Source organism: Pseudophryne corroboree, chromosome 5 (assembly GCF_028390025.1).
Source record: "Pseudophryne corroboree isolate aPseCor3 chromosome 5, aPseCor3.hap2, whole genome shotgun sequence".
Taxonomy (NCBI): domain Eukaryota; kingdom Metazoa; phylum Chordata; class Amphibia; order Anura; family Myobatrachidae; genus Pseudophryne; species Pseudophryne corroboree.
Genome location: NC_086448.1, coordinates 816,704,422 through 816,719,580, shown reverse-complemented (window position 1 = coordinate 816,719,580; position 15,159 = coordinate 816,704,422). Strand labels below are relative to the sequence as shown.

The 15,159-nt window shown below is 42.8% G+C and overlaps 1 protein-coding gene across 1 annotated transcript in view; it reads right to left on the bottom strand.

Annotated features, from left to right (window-relative positions):
- PKHD1L1 (PKHD1 like 1) overlaps positions 1–15,159 on the bottom strand; it is a 330,520-nt gene that overhangs the window by 29,855 nt on the left and 285,506 nt on the right. The window contains exon 75 of the mRNA XM_063925269.1: positions 4,700–4,849. Coding sequence (XP_063781339.1) covers positions 4,700–4,849 — 150 coding nt within the window. The remainder of the gene's footprint in view (positions 1–4,699; positions 4,850–15,159) is intronic.

Sequence of the window (15,159 nt, the reverse complement as noted above, 5' to 3'; positions counted from 1 at the left end):
CGCACGCAACGCCCACCAACCTCAATTATGCTCCCCACAATACGATTCACGTTATCCATATGGGATTATTGTACACGATTCTACAAACTCCGCTCATTCCACCCCCTCCTGGTCCCCTTATGGAACAATCCTATCTTCACTCCCGGTATGGACCACTATCACTTTCCACATTGGACTGCCCACAATATTTTGTTTCTCTTGGACCTAGCTCCCCTACACACCTTCCCGGACTTTGCTAATATACAATCGCGCTTTAACCTCCCCCACAGAGTTTTTTACCAATTTTTACAAATCCGACACTTCCACCACTCGCTTCACCGATCCTCCCCAGGCACTCCCCTCACACCCACTTCAGCTATTGAATCCCTCTGTCGTTCACGGCACTTATCTAAAGGTCTTATATCATCAATTTACCAGATTTTGCTATCACACAATCAACCTGCTAAGGAATCCCACGAACTGGCATGGGAGAGTGACACGGGGGAGACTCTCACCCCCGAAGACTGGTCCCTAATTAAAATGGCTATATCAAAATGCTCAATTTCAGTGAGCATTAAAGAAAATGCCTATAAACTTTATACTAGATGGTATCTGGTTCCGACCCGACTCCGCGCAATCTTCCCTGATGCCTCGGACCTTTGTTGGCGACAATGTGGCCAGAGAGGATCCTTATTACACGTTTGGTGGACGTGTCCTAGTATAAGTCAATACTGGAAGGAAATACACAAACTAATTAAAAATATCACTGACTTTGATATGCCCTCTTCACCTTTCTATTCTCTCTTAGCTAGACCGATCCCCAATCTCCCACGCCCCACACTCAAACTGATCAATCACATACTTAACACAGCGAAGTGTCAAATCGCATCGCACTGGAAATCCACAGCCCCCCCTCCCGTCCCTGCTACTATCAACGCCATATGGTCAACTTACAGACTGGAACGAATCTCCTCAGTCCTACATGACACCCCGACTCAATTTATCCGCGTTTGGTCACCTTGGACCGATTATTACAACGCTGAACCCCCTTTGTCAACCATCTAAAATCATCTGAATTCCCCTAGCATGATGATACACCCCGACTGGCAAACCCCCCCCCCCCCCCCCACTACTTTTATCTTATGATTGCATCTTCGATTTTGAAATTCCTATCCCTAATCCTGCCTCCCCCCACCCTCTCTATCACCTTCTCTCTCCCCCTTTTCTCATGTTCTCCCTCTCTGCACCCTTTCTACCTTCCTATCTCCCTCTATGCATATTCATTAAAGTTCTATACTGTCTTCTTCCTCCTTCTTTCCCACAATCTACTACACTTTTTTCTTTTACTCTTAGATCTCTGACTAGTATATGCTTCTCCACATACACAAAATGTTAAGTTCTATTTCAATGTTATAACAAGTTACACTCCTGTCGATCTCCAATGATATATACTAGACTGCAGGCGCTATGTACAGTATAATGATGTCTGATTAAGGTTCCATAACAAGCCTGCTGTATTTTATATATTTTTTTTTTATTCTTCTTATGTTTTTTCACACAAGCTGTAACCTAATTCCATATCACCCAATAAAATATTCTTTAAAAAAAAAAAATACTATATTTATCCTTTATGTCACCTGAAATAGTGACTCCTAGATCCCTTTCCTCCTCAGTAGTTTCCAGTATAGTGCCATTAATACTATATTTATCCTTTATGTCACCTGAAATAGTGACTCCTAGATCCCTTTCCTTCTCAGTAGTTTCCAGTTTAGCGCCATTAATACTATATTTATCCTTTATGTCACCTGAAATAGTGACTCCTAGATCCCTTTCCTCCTCAGTAGTTTCCAGTATAGTGCCATTAATACTATATTTATCCTTTATGTCACCTGAAATAGTGACTCCTAGATCCCTTTCCTCCTCAGTAGTTTCCAGTATAGTGCCATTAATACTATATTTATCCTTTATGTCACCTGAAATAGTGACTCCTAGATCCCTTTCCTCCTCAGTAGTTTCCAGTATAGTGCCATTAATACTATATTTATCCTTTATGTCATCTGAAATAGTGACTCCTAGATCCCTTTCCTCCTCAGTAGTTTCCAGTATAGTGCCATTAATACTATATTTATCCTTTATGTCACCTGAAATAGTGACTCCTAGATCCCTTTCCCCCTCAGTAGTTCCCAGTATAGTGCCATTAATACTATATTTATCCTTTATGTCACCTGAAATAGTGACTCCTAGATCCCTTTCCTCCTCAGTAGTTTCCAGTATAGTGCCATTAATACTATATTTATCCTTTATGTCATCTGAAATAGTGACTCCTAGATCCCTTTCCTCCTCAGTAGTTTCCAGTATAGTGCCATTAATACTATATTTATCCTTTATGTCACCTGAAATAGTGACTCCTAGATCCCTTTCCTCCTCAGTAGTTTCCAGTATAGTGCCATTAATACTATATTTATCCTTTATGACACCTGAAATAGTGACTCCTAGATCCCTTTCCTCCTCAGTAGCTCCCAGTATAGTGCCATTAATACTATATTTATCCTTTATGTCACCTGAAATAGTGACTCCTAGATCCCTTTCCTCCTCAGTAGTTTCCAGTATAGTGCCATTAATACTATATTTATTCTTTATGTCACCTGAGATAGTGACTCCTAGATCCCTTTCCTTCTCAGTAGTTTCCAGTATAGTGCCATTAATACTATATTTATCCTTTATGTCATCTGAAATAGTGACTCCTAGATCCCTTTCCTCCTCAGTAGTTTCCAGTATAGTGCCTTAATACTATATTTATCCTTTATGTCACCTGAAATAGCGACTCCTAGATCCCTTTCCTCCTCAGTAGTTTCCAGTATAGTACATTAATACTATATTTATCCTTTATGTCATCTGAAATAGTGACTCCTAGATCCCTTTCCTCCTCAGTAGTTTCCAGTATAGTGCCATTAATACTATATTTATTCTTTATGTCACCTGAAATAGTGACTCCTAGATCCCTTTCCTCCTCAGTAGTTTCCAGTATAGTGCCATTAATACTATATTTATCCTTTATGTCATCTGAAATAGTGACTCCTAGATCCCTTTCCTCCTCAGTAGTTTCCAGTATAGTGCCATTAATACTATATTTATCCTTTATGTCACCTGAGATAGTGACTCCTAGATCCCTTTCCTCCTCAGTAGTTTCCAGTATAGTGCCATTAATACTATATTTACCCTTTATGACACCTGAAATAGTGACTCCTAGAGCCCTTTCCTCCTCAGTAGTTTCCAGTATAGTGCCAAGTGCATGATTTTGCATTTTTTGGCATTAAACTGTAATTGCTACACTCTTGACCATTCCTCTAGTCTACCTAGATCCTCAATCATTTGTTTTACTCCACCTGGTGTGTCTACCCTGTTGCACAGCTTTGTGTCATCTGCAGTTAATTCTTATTAATGCTTACATTACCTGCACCCTGGTTGCCATCTGAAATGTGTTAGTAGGGCATTCATTGCCCCACACCCTCTGCCACAGGGGTGTATTTATTAAACTCTTTAGTAGGGTGGCCAATCCCAGGATCGGGAACGGCAGGATCCCGGCCTAAAATAGGCCAGGATTCAATCCCGGGATTGGAGCTTCCAATCCCGGGGATTTCGGGATTGGCCAGCAACCTATTTTTTTCTATGCCGGGCAGCATTGAGCGTCCTCAGGAGACTCAGACGTTGCCCGGCTCCCCCTGCTCACCTTCCCCTAGCCCTGGCTGGGCGCACCGCGCAGCGTGACGTGAGTTCAGAGGTTATGCTGTGCAGCTAGCCGCCCGCCCACTGCTGCCCTGCACTGGCCACCCACCGGATCTCACAGGATGTGTCCCACCCCCCTCACATCCAGATAGTGGTGAGTTATCTAGGCTGGTCAGGGCGGGGGACACACATTGAAAAGCAGCCAATCCCGGGTAACCTGGGAATCCTGGGATTGATCATTTTTCAATCCCAATTCCTGGGACTGAAAGAATGGCCCGGGATTGGGCACCCTACTCTTTAGGAAGATATATATATATATATTGATGGATTTAGTTATATATATTCAAACGTCAAGAAGTTTTGTAATTAAAAATAATTGTTAGTTTTACATGAAAATACCAATACTATGTGTCCCATTATCCCTGAAGGCTAGATGTATTTTGCGGCACATTATAACAGTGGTACTCCACGCTGCGGGTTTCCCTGCTGTAGGGTCACCAGGTGTAGTGTTGCAAAGGTTTATGTAGTGGGACCCTTCACTGTGTGTCTCACTGATAGTGTCAGTACTATCCCTGGCTGAGAGCCCATAGGGAAGCCACATCATATACTTAAAGAAATTATATATGCAATTTAAAACTGCATTTAAAACTCCAGATGCTGCTAATGCCTTATGGTTATAATATGTATTAGGTATACATTGCATTTATGCCTATATATGATATGCACGGCTCTTATAGTCTATGGGACTAGGTGTAAATACAGTTCTGTATGCAACTTGTTTGAGGATAAATTATGGCCATTTGGGGACAACTCAGCATCAAGAACAAAATGGGGGGAATTCAATTGTTTGAAAAGTCAGTTGGGTATCTGTTTTTATCGATCTATTAGATAGGAAGAAACAGACATCCAACTGACTTTTCAAACAATTGAATTCCCCCCAATGTATGTTATAGATTATATTCTCCCATGAACGTGATGTATACTCGGTACTTACATTGGAATCCACGGCTATTACACACGGCTGCTGGGAAAGCATCGCTCCTGGCAGGCCTGCCACCGGCTGAGTGATCACCCTCAGTGCGGATACAGCAGCCAAGTAACTTCCACCTGATGACTCCGTTCTGTTGACAGACTGCGATGCCACCTAAAAAGCATCACATTTCTCTGTCACTGGTACTGTTATAGGAGTGTTCTGTGTCTCTACTACATATACTGGTACAGTGGTATTCTGTGCCTCTGTCACTGGTACTCTTATAGGGGTGTTCTGTGTCTCTATTACATATACTGGTACAGTGGTATTCTGTGCTTCTGTCACTGGTACTGTTATAGGGGTGTTCTGTGTCTCTACTACATATACTGGTACAGTGGTATTCTGTGCCTCTGTCACTGGTACTGTTATAGAGGTGCTCTGTGTCTCTATTACATATACTGGTACAGTGGTATTCTGTGCCTCTGTCACTGGTACTGTTATAGGGGTGTTCTGTGTCTCTTACATATACTGGTACAGTGGTATTCTGTGCCTCTGTCACTGGTACTGTTATAGGGGTGTTCTGTGTCTCTATTACATATACTGGTACAGTGGTATTCTGTGCCTCTGTCACTGGTACTGTTATAGGGGTGTTCTGTGTCTCTTACATATACTGGTACAGTGGTATTCTGTGCCTCCGTCACTGGTACTGTTATAGGGGTGCTCTGTGTCTCTATTACATATACTGGTACAGTGGTATTCTGTGCCTCTGTCACTGGTACTGTTATAGGGGTGTTCTGTGTCTCTATTACATATACTGGTACAGTGGTATTCTGTGCCTCTGTCACTGGTACTGTTATAGGGGTGTTCTGTGTCTCTATTACATATACTGGTACAGTGGTATTCTGTGCCTCTGTCACTGGTACTGTTATAGGGGTGTTCTGTGTCTCTATTACATATACTGGTACAGTGGTATGCTGTGCCTCCGTCACTGTACTGTTATAGGGGTGTTCTGTGTCTCTTACATATACTGGTACAGTGGTATTCTGTGCCTCTGTCACTGGTACTGTTATAGGGGTGTTCTGTGTCTCTATTACATATACTGGTACAGTGGTATTCTGTGCCTCTGTCACTGGTACTGTTATAGGGGTGTTCTGTGTCTCTATTACATATACTGGTACAGTGGTATTCTGTGCCTCTGTCACTGGTACTGTTATAGGGGTGTTCTGTGTCTCTATTACATATACTGGTACAGTGGTATTCTGTGCCTCTGTCACTGGTACTGTTATAGTGGTGTTCTGTGTCTCTATTACATATACTGGTACAGTGGTATTCTGTGCCTCCGTCACTGTTACTGTTATAGGGGTGTTCTGTGTCTCTATTACATATACTGGTACAGTAGTATTCTGTGCCTCTGTCACTGGTACTGTTATAGGGGTGTTCTGTGTCTATTACATATACTGGTACAGTGGTATTCTGTGCCTCTGTCACTGGTACTGTTATAGGGGTGTTCTGTGTCTCTATTACATATACTGGTACAGTGGTATTCTGTGCCTCTGTCACTGGTACTGTTATAGGGGTGTTCTGTGTCTCTATTACATATACTGGTACAGTGGTATTCTGTGCCTCTGTCACTGGTACTGTTATAGGGGTGTTCTGTGTCTCTATTACATATACTGGTACAGTGGTATTCTGTGCCTCCGTCACTGCTACTGTTATAGAGGTGCTCTGTGTCTCTATTACATATACTGGTACAGTGGTATTCTGTGCCTCCGTCACTGGTACTGTTATAGGGGTGTTCTGTGTCTCTATTACATATACTGGTACAGGGGTATTCTGTGCCTCTGTCACTGCTACTGTTATAGGGGTGTTCTGTGTCTCTATTACATATACTGGTACAGTGGTATTCTGTGCCTCCGTCACTGGTACTGTTATAGGGGTGTTCTGTGTCTCTATTACATATACTGGTACAGTGGTATTCTGTGCCTCTGTCACTGCTACTGTTATAGGGGTGTTCTGTGTCTCTATTACATATACTGGTACAGTGGTATTCTGTGCCTTTGTCACTGGTACTGTTATAGGGGTGCTCTGTGTCTCTATTACATATACTGGTACAGTGGTATTCTGTGCCTCCGTCACTGGTACTGTTATAGAGGTGCTCTGTGTCTCTATTACATATACTGGTACAGTAGTATTCTGTGCCTCTGTCACTGGTACTGTTATAGGGGTGTTCTGTGTCTCTATTACATATACTGGTACAGTGGTATTCTGTGCCTCTGTCACTGCTACTGTTATAGGGGTGTTCTGTGTCTCTATTACATATACTGGTACAGTGGTATTCTGTGCCTTTGTCACTGGTACTGTTATAGGGGTGCTCTGTGTCTCTATTACATATACTGGTACAGTGGTATTCTGTGCCTCCGTCACTGGTACTGTTATAGGGGTGTTCTGTATCTCTATTACATATACTGGTACAGTGGTATTCTGTGCCTCTGTCACTGCTACTGTTATACTGTTATAGAGGTGTTCTGTGTCTCTATTACATATACTGGTACAGTGGTATTCTGTGCCTCTCTCACTGGTACTGTTATAGGGGTGTTCTGTTTCTCTTACATATACTGGTACAGTGGTATTATGTGCCTCTGTCACTGGTAATGTTATAGGGGTGTTCTGTGTCTCTATTACATATACTGGTACAGTGGTATTCTGTGCCTCCGTCACTGGTACTGTTATAGGGGTGTTCTGTGTCTCTATTACATATACTGGTACAGTAGTATTCTGTGCCTCCGTCACTGGTACTGTTATAGGGGTGTTCTGTGTCTCTATTACATATACTGGTACAGTGGTATTCTGTGGCTCTGTCACTGGTACTGTTATAGGGGTGTTCTGTGTCTCTATTACATATACTGGTACAGTGGTATTCTGTGCCTCCGTCACTGGTACTGTTATAGGGGTGTTCTGTGTCTCTATTACATATACTGGTACAGTGGTAATCTGTGCCTCTGTCACTGGTACTCTTATAGGGGTGTTCTGTGTCTCTATTACATATACTGGTACAGTGGTATTCTGTGCCTCTGTCACTGGTACTGTTATAGGGGTGTTCTGTGTCTCTATTACATATACTGGTACAGTGGTATTCTGTGCCTCTGTCACTGGTACTGTTATAGGGGGGTTCTGTGTCTCTATTACATATACTGGTACAGTGGTATTCTGTGCCTCCGTCACTGGTACAGTTATAGGGGTGTTCTGTGTCTCTAATACATATACTGGTACAGTGGTATTCTGTGCCTCTGTCACTGGTAATGTTATAGGGGTTTTCTGTGTCTATTACATATACTGGTACAGTGGTATTCTGTGCCTCTGTCACTGGTACTGTTATAGGGGTGTTCTGTGTCTCTATTACATATACTGGTACAGTGGTATTCTGTGCCTCTGTCACTGGTAATGTTATAGGGGTGTTCTGTGTCTATTACATATACGGTACAGTGGTATTCTGTGCCTCTGTCACTGGTACTGTTATAGGGGTGTTCTGTGTCTCTATTTCATATACTGGTGCAGTGGTATTCTGTGCCTCCGTCACTGGTACTGTTATAGGGGTGTTCTGTGTCTCTATTACATATACTGGTACAGTGGTATTCTGTGCCTCTGTCACTGGTACTGTTATAGGGGTGTTCTGTGTCTCTATTACATATACTGGTACAGTGGTATTCTGTGCCTCTGTCACTGGTACTGTTATAGGGGTGTTCTGTGTCTCTATTACATATACTGGTACAGTGGTATTCTGTGCCTCTGTCACTGGTACTGTTATAGGGGTGTTCTGTGTCTATTACATATACTGGTACAGTGGTATTCTGTGCCTCTGTCACTGGTACTGTTATAGGGGTGTTCTGTGTCTCTATCACATATACTGGTACAGTGGTATTCTGTGCCTCTGTCACTGGTACTGTTATAGGGGTGTTCTGTGTCTCTATTACATATACTGGTACAGTGGTATTCTGTGCCTCTGTCACTGGTACTGTTATAGGGGTGTTCTGTGTCTCTATTACATATACTGGTACAGTGGTATTCTGTGCCTTTGTCACTGGTACTGTTATAGTGGTGTTCCGTGTCTCTATTACATATACTGGTACAGTAGTATTCTGTGCCTCTGTCACTGGTACTGTTATAGGGGTGTTCTGTGTCTCTATTACATATACTGGTACAGTGGTATTCTGTGCCTCTGTCACTGGTACTGTTATTGGGGTGTTCTGTGTCTATTACATATACTGGTACAGTGGTATTCTGTGCCTCTGTCACTGGTACTGTTATAGGGGTGTTCTGTGTCTCTATTACATATACTGGTGCAGTGGTATTCTGTGCCTCTGTCACTGGTACTGTTATAGGGGTGTTCTGTGTCTATTACATATACTGGTACAGTGGTATTCTGTGCCTCTGTCACTGGTACTGTTATAGGGGTGTTCTGTGTCTCTATTACATATACTGGTACAGTGGTATTCTGTGCCTCCGTCACTGCTACTGTTATAGAGGTGCTCTGTGTCTCTATTACATATACTGGTACAGTGGTATTCTGTGCCTCCGTCACTGGTACTGTTATAGGGGTGTTCTGTGTCTCTATTACATATACTGGTACAGTGGTATTCTGTGCCTCTGTCACTGCTACTGTTATAGGGGTGTTCTGTGTCTCTATTACATATACTGGTACAGTGGTATTCTGTGCCTCTGTCACTGGTACTGTTATAGGGGTACTCTCTTACATATACTGGTACAGTGGTATTCTGTGCCTCCGTCACTGGTACTGTTATAGGGGTGTTCTGTGTCTCTATTACATATACTGGTACAGTGGTATTCTGTGCCTCTGTCACTGCTACTGTTATACTGTTATAGAGGTGTTCTGTGTCTCTATTACATATACTGGTACAGTGGTATTCTGTGACTCTGTCACTGGTAATGTTATAGGGGTGTTCTGTGTCTCTATTACATATACTGGTACAGTGGTATTCTGTGCCTCCGTCACTGGTACTGTTATAGGGGTGTTCTGTGTCTCTATTACATATACTGGTACAGTAGTATTCTGTGCCTCCGTCACTGGTACTGTTATAGGGGTGTTCTGTGTCTCTATTACATATACTGGTACAGTGGTATTCTGTGGCTCTGTCACTGGTACTGTTATAGGGGTGTTCTGTGTCTCTATTACATATACTGGTACAGTGGTATTCTGTGCCTCTGTCACTGGTACTGTTATAGGGGTGTTCTGTGTCTCTATTACATATACTGGTACAGTGGTATTCTGTGCCTCTGTCACTGGTACTGTTATAGGGGGGTTCTGTGTCTCTATTACATATACTGGTACAGTGGTATTCTGTGCCTCCGTCACTGGTACTGTTATAGGGGTGTTCTGTGTCTCTATTACATATACTGGTACAGTGGTATTCTGTGCCTCTGTCACTGGTACTCTTATAGGGGTGTTCTGTGTCTCTATTACATATACTGGTACAGTGGTATTCTGTGCCTCTGTCACTGGTACTGTTATAGGGGTGTTCTGTGTCTCTATTACATATACTGGTACAGTGGTATTCTGTGCCTCCGTCACTGGTACAGTTATAGGGGTGTTCTGTGTCTCTAATACATATACTGGTACAGTGGTATTCTGTGCCTCTGTCACTGGTAATGTTATAGGGGTGTTCTGTGTCTATTACATATACTGGTACAGTGGTATTCTGTGCCTCTGTCACTGGTACTGTTATAGGGGTGTTCTGTGTCTCTATTACATATACTGGTACAGTGGTATTCTGTGCCTCTGTCACTGGTACTGTTATAGGGGTGTTCTGTGTCTCTATTACATATACTGGTACAGTGGTATTCTGTGCCTCTGTCACTGGTACTGTTATAGGGGTGTTCTGTGTCTCTATTACATATACTGGTACAGTGGTATTCTGTGCCTCTGTCACTGGTACTGTTATAGGGGTGTTCTGTGTCTATTACATATACTGGTACAGTGGTATTCTGTGCCTCTGTCACTGGTACTGTTATAGGGGTGTTCTGTGTCTCTATTTCATATACTGGTGCAGTGGTATTCTGTGCCTCCGTCACTGGTACTGTTATAGGGGTGTTCTGTGTCTCTATTACATATACTGGTACAGTGGTATTCTGTGCCTCTGTCACTGGTACTGTTATAGGGGTGTTCTGTGTCTCTATTACATATACTGGTACAGTGGTATTGTGTGCCTCTGTCACTGGTAATGTTATAGGGGTGTTCTGTGTCTCTATTACATATACTGGTACAGTGGTATTCTGTGCCTCTGTCACTGGTACTGTTATAGGGTGTTCCGTGTCTCTATTACATATACTGGTACAGTGGTATTCTGTGCCTTTGTCACTGGTACTGTTATAGTGGTGTTCTGTGTCTCTATTACATATACTGGTACAGTGGTATTCTGTGCCTCTGTCACTGGTAATGTTATAGGGGTGTTCTGTGTCTATTACATATACTGGTACAGTGGTATTCTGTGCCTCTGTCACTGGTACTGTTATAGGGGTGTTCTGTGTCTCTATTACATATACTGGTACAGTGGTATTCTGTGCCTCTGTCACTGGTACTGTTATAGGGGTGTTCTGTGTCTCTATTACATATACTGGTACAGTGGTATTCTGTGCCTCTGTCACTGGTACTGTTATAGGGGTGTTCTGTGTCTCTATTACATATACTGGTACAGTGGTATTCTGTGCCTCTGTCACTGGTACTGTTATAGGGGTGTTCTGTGTCTCTATTACATATACTGGTACAGTGGTATTCTGTGCCTCTGTCACTGGTACTGTTATAGGGTGCCCTGTGTCTCTATTACATATACTGGTACAGTGGTATTCTGTGCCTCCGTCACTGGTACTGTTATAGGGGTGTTCTGTGTCTCTATTACATATACTGGTACAGTGGTATTCTGTGCCTCTGTCACTGGTACTGTTATAGGGTGTTCTGTGTCTCTATTACATATACTGGTACAGTGGTATTCTGTGCCTCTGTCACTGGTACTGTTATAGTGGTGTTCTGTGTCTCTATTACATATACTGGTACAGTGGTATTCTGTGCCTCCGTCACTGGTACTGTTATAGGGGTGTTCTTTGTCTCTATTACATATACTGGTACAGTGGTATTCTGTGCCTCTGTCACTGCTACTGTTTTTAGGGGTGTTCTGTGTCTCTATTACATATACTGGTACAGTGGTATTCTGTGCCTCTGTCACTGGTACTGTTATAGGGGTACTCTCTTACATATACTGGTACAGTGGTATTCTGTGCCTCCGTCACTGGTACTGTTATAGGGGTGTTCTGTGTCTCTATTACATATACTGGTACAGTGGTATTCTGTGCCTCTGTCACTACTACTGTTATACTGTTATAGAGGTGTTCTGTGTCTCTATTACATATACTGGTACAGTGGTATTCTGTGCCTCTGTCACTGGTACTGTTATAGGGGTGTTCTGTGTCTCTATTACATATACTGGTACAGTGGTATTCTGTGCCTCTGTCACTGGTACTGTTATAGGGGTGTTCTGTGTCTCTATTACATATACTGGTACAGTGGTATTCTGTGCCTCTGTCACTGGTACTGTTATAGGGTGCCCTGTGTCTCTATTACATATACTGGTACAGTGGTATTCTGTGCCTCTGTCACTGGTACTGTTATAGGGGTGTTCTGTGTCTCTATTACATATACTGGTACAGTGGTATTCTGTGCCTCTGTCACTGGTACTGTTATAGGGTGCCCTGTGTCTCTATTACATATACTGGTACAGTGGTATTCTGTGCCTCTGTCACTGGTACTGTTATAGGGGTGTTCTGTGTCTATTACATATACTGGTACAGTGGTATTCTGTGCCTCTGTCACTGGTACTGTTATAGAGGTGTTCTGTGTCTCTATTACATATACTGGTACAGTGGTATTCTGTGCCTCTGTCACTGGTACTGTTATAGGGGTGTTCTGTGTCTCTATTTCATATACTGGTGCAGTGGTATTCTGTGCCTCTGTCACTGGTACTGTTATAGGGGTGTTCTGTGTCTCTATTTCATATACTGGTGCAGTGGTATTCTGTGCCTCTGTCACTGGTACTGTTATAGGGGTGTTCTGTGTCTCTATTTCATATACTGGTGCAGTGGTATTCTGTGCCTCTGTCACTGGTACTGTTATAGGGGTGTTCTGTGTCTCTATTTCATATACTGGTACAGTGGTATTCTGTGCCTCTGTCACTGGTACTGTTATAGGGGTGTTCTGTGTCTCTATTTCATATACTGGTGCAGTGGTATTCTGTGCCTCTGTCACTGGTACTGTTATAGGGGTGTTCTGTGTCTCTATTTCATATACTGGTGCAGTGGTATTCTGTGCCTCTGTCACTGGTACTGTTATAGGGGTGTTCTGTGTCTCTATTACATATACTGTTACAGTGGTATTCTGTGCCTCTGTCACTGGTACTGTTATAGGGGTGTTCTGTGTCTCTATTACATATACTGGTACAGTGGTATTCTGTGCCTCTGTCACTGGTACTGTTATAGGGGTGTTCTGTGTCTTTATTACATATACTGGTACTGTGGTATTCTGTGCCTCTGTCACTGGTACTGTTATAGGGGTGTTCTGTGTCTCTATTACATATACTGGTACAGTGGTATTCTGTGCCTCTGTCACTGGTACTGTTAAAGGGGTGTTCTGTTTCTCTATTACATATACTGGTACAGTGGTATTCTGTGCCTCTGTCACTGGTACTGTTATAGGGGTGTTCTGTGTCTTTATTACATATACTGGTACTGTGGTATTCTGTGCCTCTGTCACTGGTACTGTTATAGGGGTGTTCTGTGTCTCTATTACATATACTGGTACAGTGGTATTCTGTGCCTCTGTCACTGGTACTGTTATAGGGTGTTCTGTGTCTCTATTACATATACTGGTACAGTGGTATTCTGTGCCTCTGTCACTGGTACTGTTATAGGGGTGTTCTGTGTCTCTATTTCATATACTGGTGCAGTGGTATTCTGTGCCTTTGTCACTGGTACTGTTATAGGGGTGTTCTGTGTCTCTATTTTATATACTGGTGCAGTGGTATTCTGTGCCTCTGTCACTGGTACTGTTATAGGGGTGTTCTGTGTCTCTATTACATATACTGGTGCAGTGGTATTCTGTGCCTCTGTCACTGCTACTGTTATACTGTTATAGAGGTGTTCTGTGTCTCTATTACATATACTGGTACAGTGGTATTCTGTGACTCTGTCACTGGTAATGTTATAGGGGTGTTCTGTGTCTCTATTACATATACTGGTACAGTGGTATTCTGTGCCTCCGTCACTGGTACTGTTATAGGGGTGTTCTGTGTCTCTATTACATATACTGGTACAGTAGTATTCTGTGCCTCCGTCACTGGTACTGTTATAGGGGTGTTCTGTGTCTCTATTACATATACTGGTACAGTGGTATTCTGTGGCTCTGTCACTGGTACTGTTATAGGGGTGTTCTGTGTCTCTATTACATATACTGGTACAGTGGTATTCTGTGCCTCTGTCACTGGTACTGTTATAGGGGTGTTCTGTGTCTCTATTACATATACTGGTACAGTGGTATTCTGTGCCTCTGTCACTGGTACTGTTATAGGGGGGTTCTGTGTCTCTATTACATATACTGGTACAGTGGTATTCTGTGCCTCCGTCACTGGTACTGTTATAGGGGTGTTCTGTGTCTCTATTACATATACTGGTACAGTGGTATTCTGTGCCTCTGTCACTGGTACTCTTATAGGGGTGTTCTGTGTCTCTATTACATATACTGGTACAGTGGTATTCTGTGCCTCTGTCACTGGTACTGTTATAGGGGTGTTCTGTGTCTCTATTACATATACTGGTACAGTGGTATTCTGTGCCTCCGTCACTGGTACAGTTATAGGGGTGTTCTGTGTCTCTAATACATATACTGGTACAGTGGTATTCTGTGCCTCTGTCACTGGTAATGTTATAGGGGTGTTCTGTGTCTATTACATATACTGGTACAGTGGTATTCTGTGCCTCTGTCACTGGTACTGTTATAGGGGTGTTCTGTGTCTCTATTACATATACTGGTACAGTGGTATTCTGTGCCTCTGTCACTGGTACTGTTATAGGGGTGTTCTGTGTCTCTATTACATATACTGGTACAGTGGTATTCTGTGCCTCTGTCACTGGTACTGTTATAGGGGTGTTCTGTGTCTCTATTACATATACTGGTACAGTGGTATTCTGTGCCTCTGTCACTGGTACTGTTATAGGGGTGTTCTGTGTCTATTACATATACTGGTACAGTGGTATTCTGTGCCTCTGTCACTGGTACTGTTATAGGGGTGTTCTGTGTCTCTATTTCATATACTGGTGCAGTGGTATTCTGTGCCTCCGTCACTGGTACTGTTATAGGGGTGTTCTGTGTCTCTATTACATATACTGGTACAGTGGTATTCTGTGCCTCTGTCACTGGTACTGTT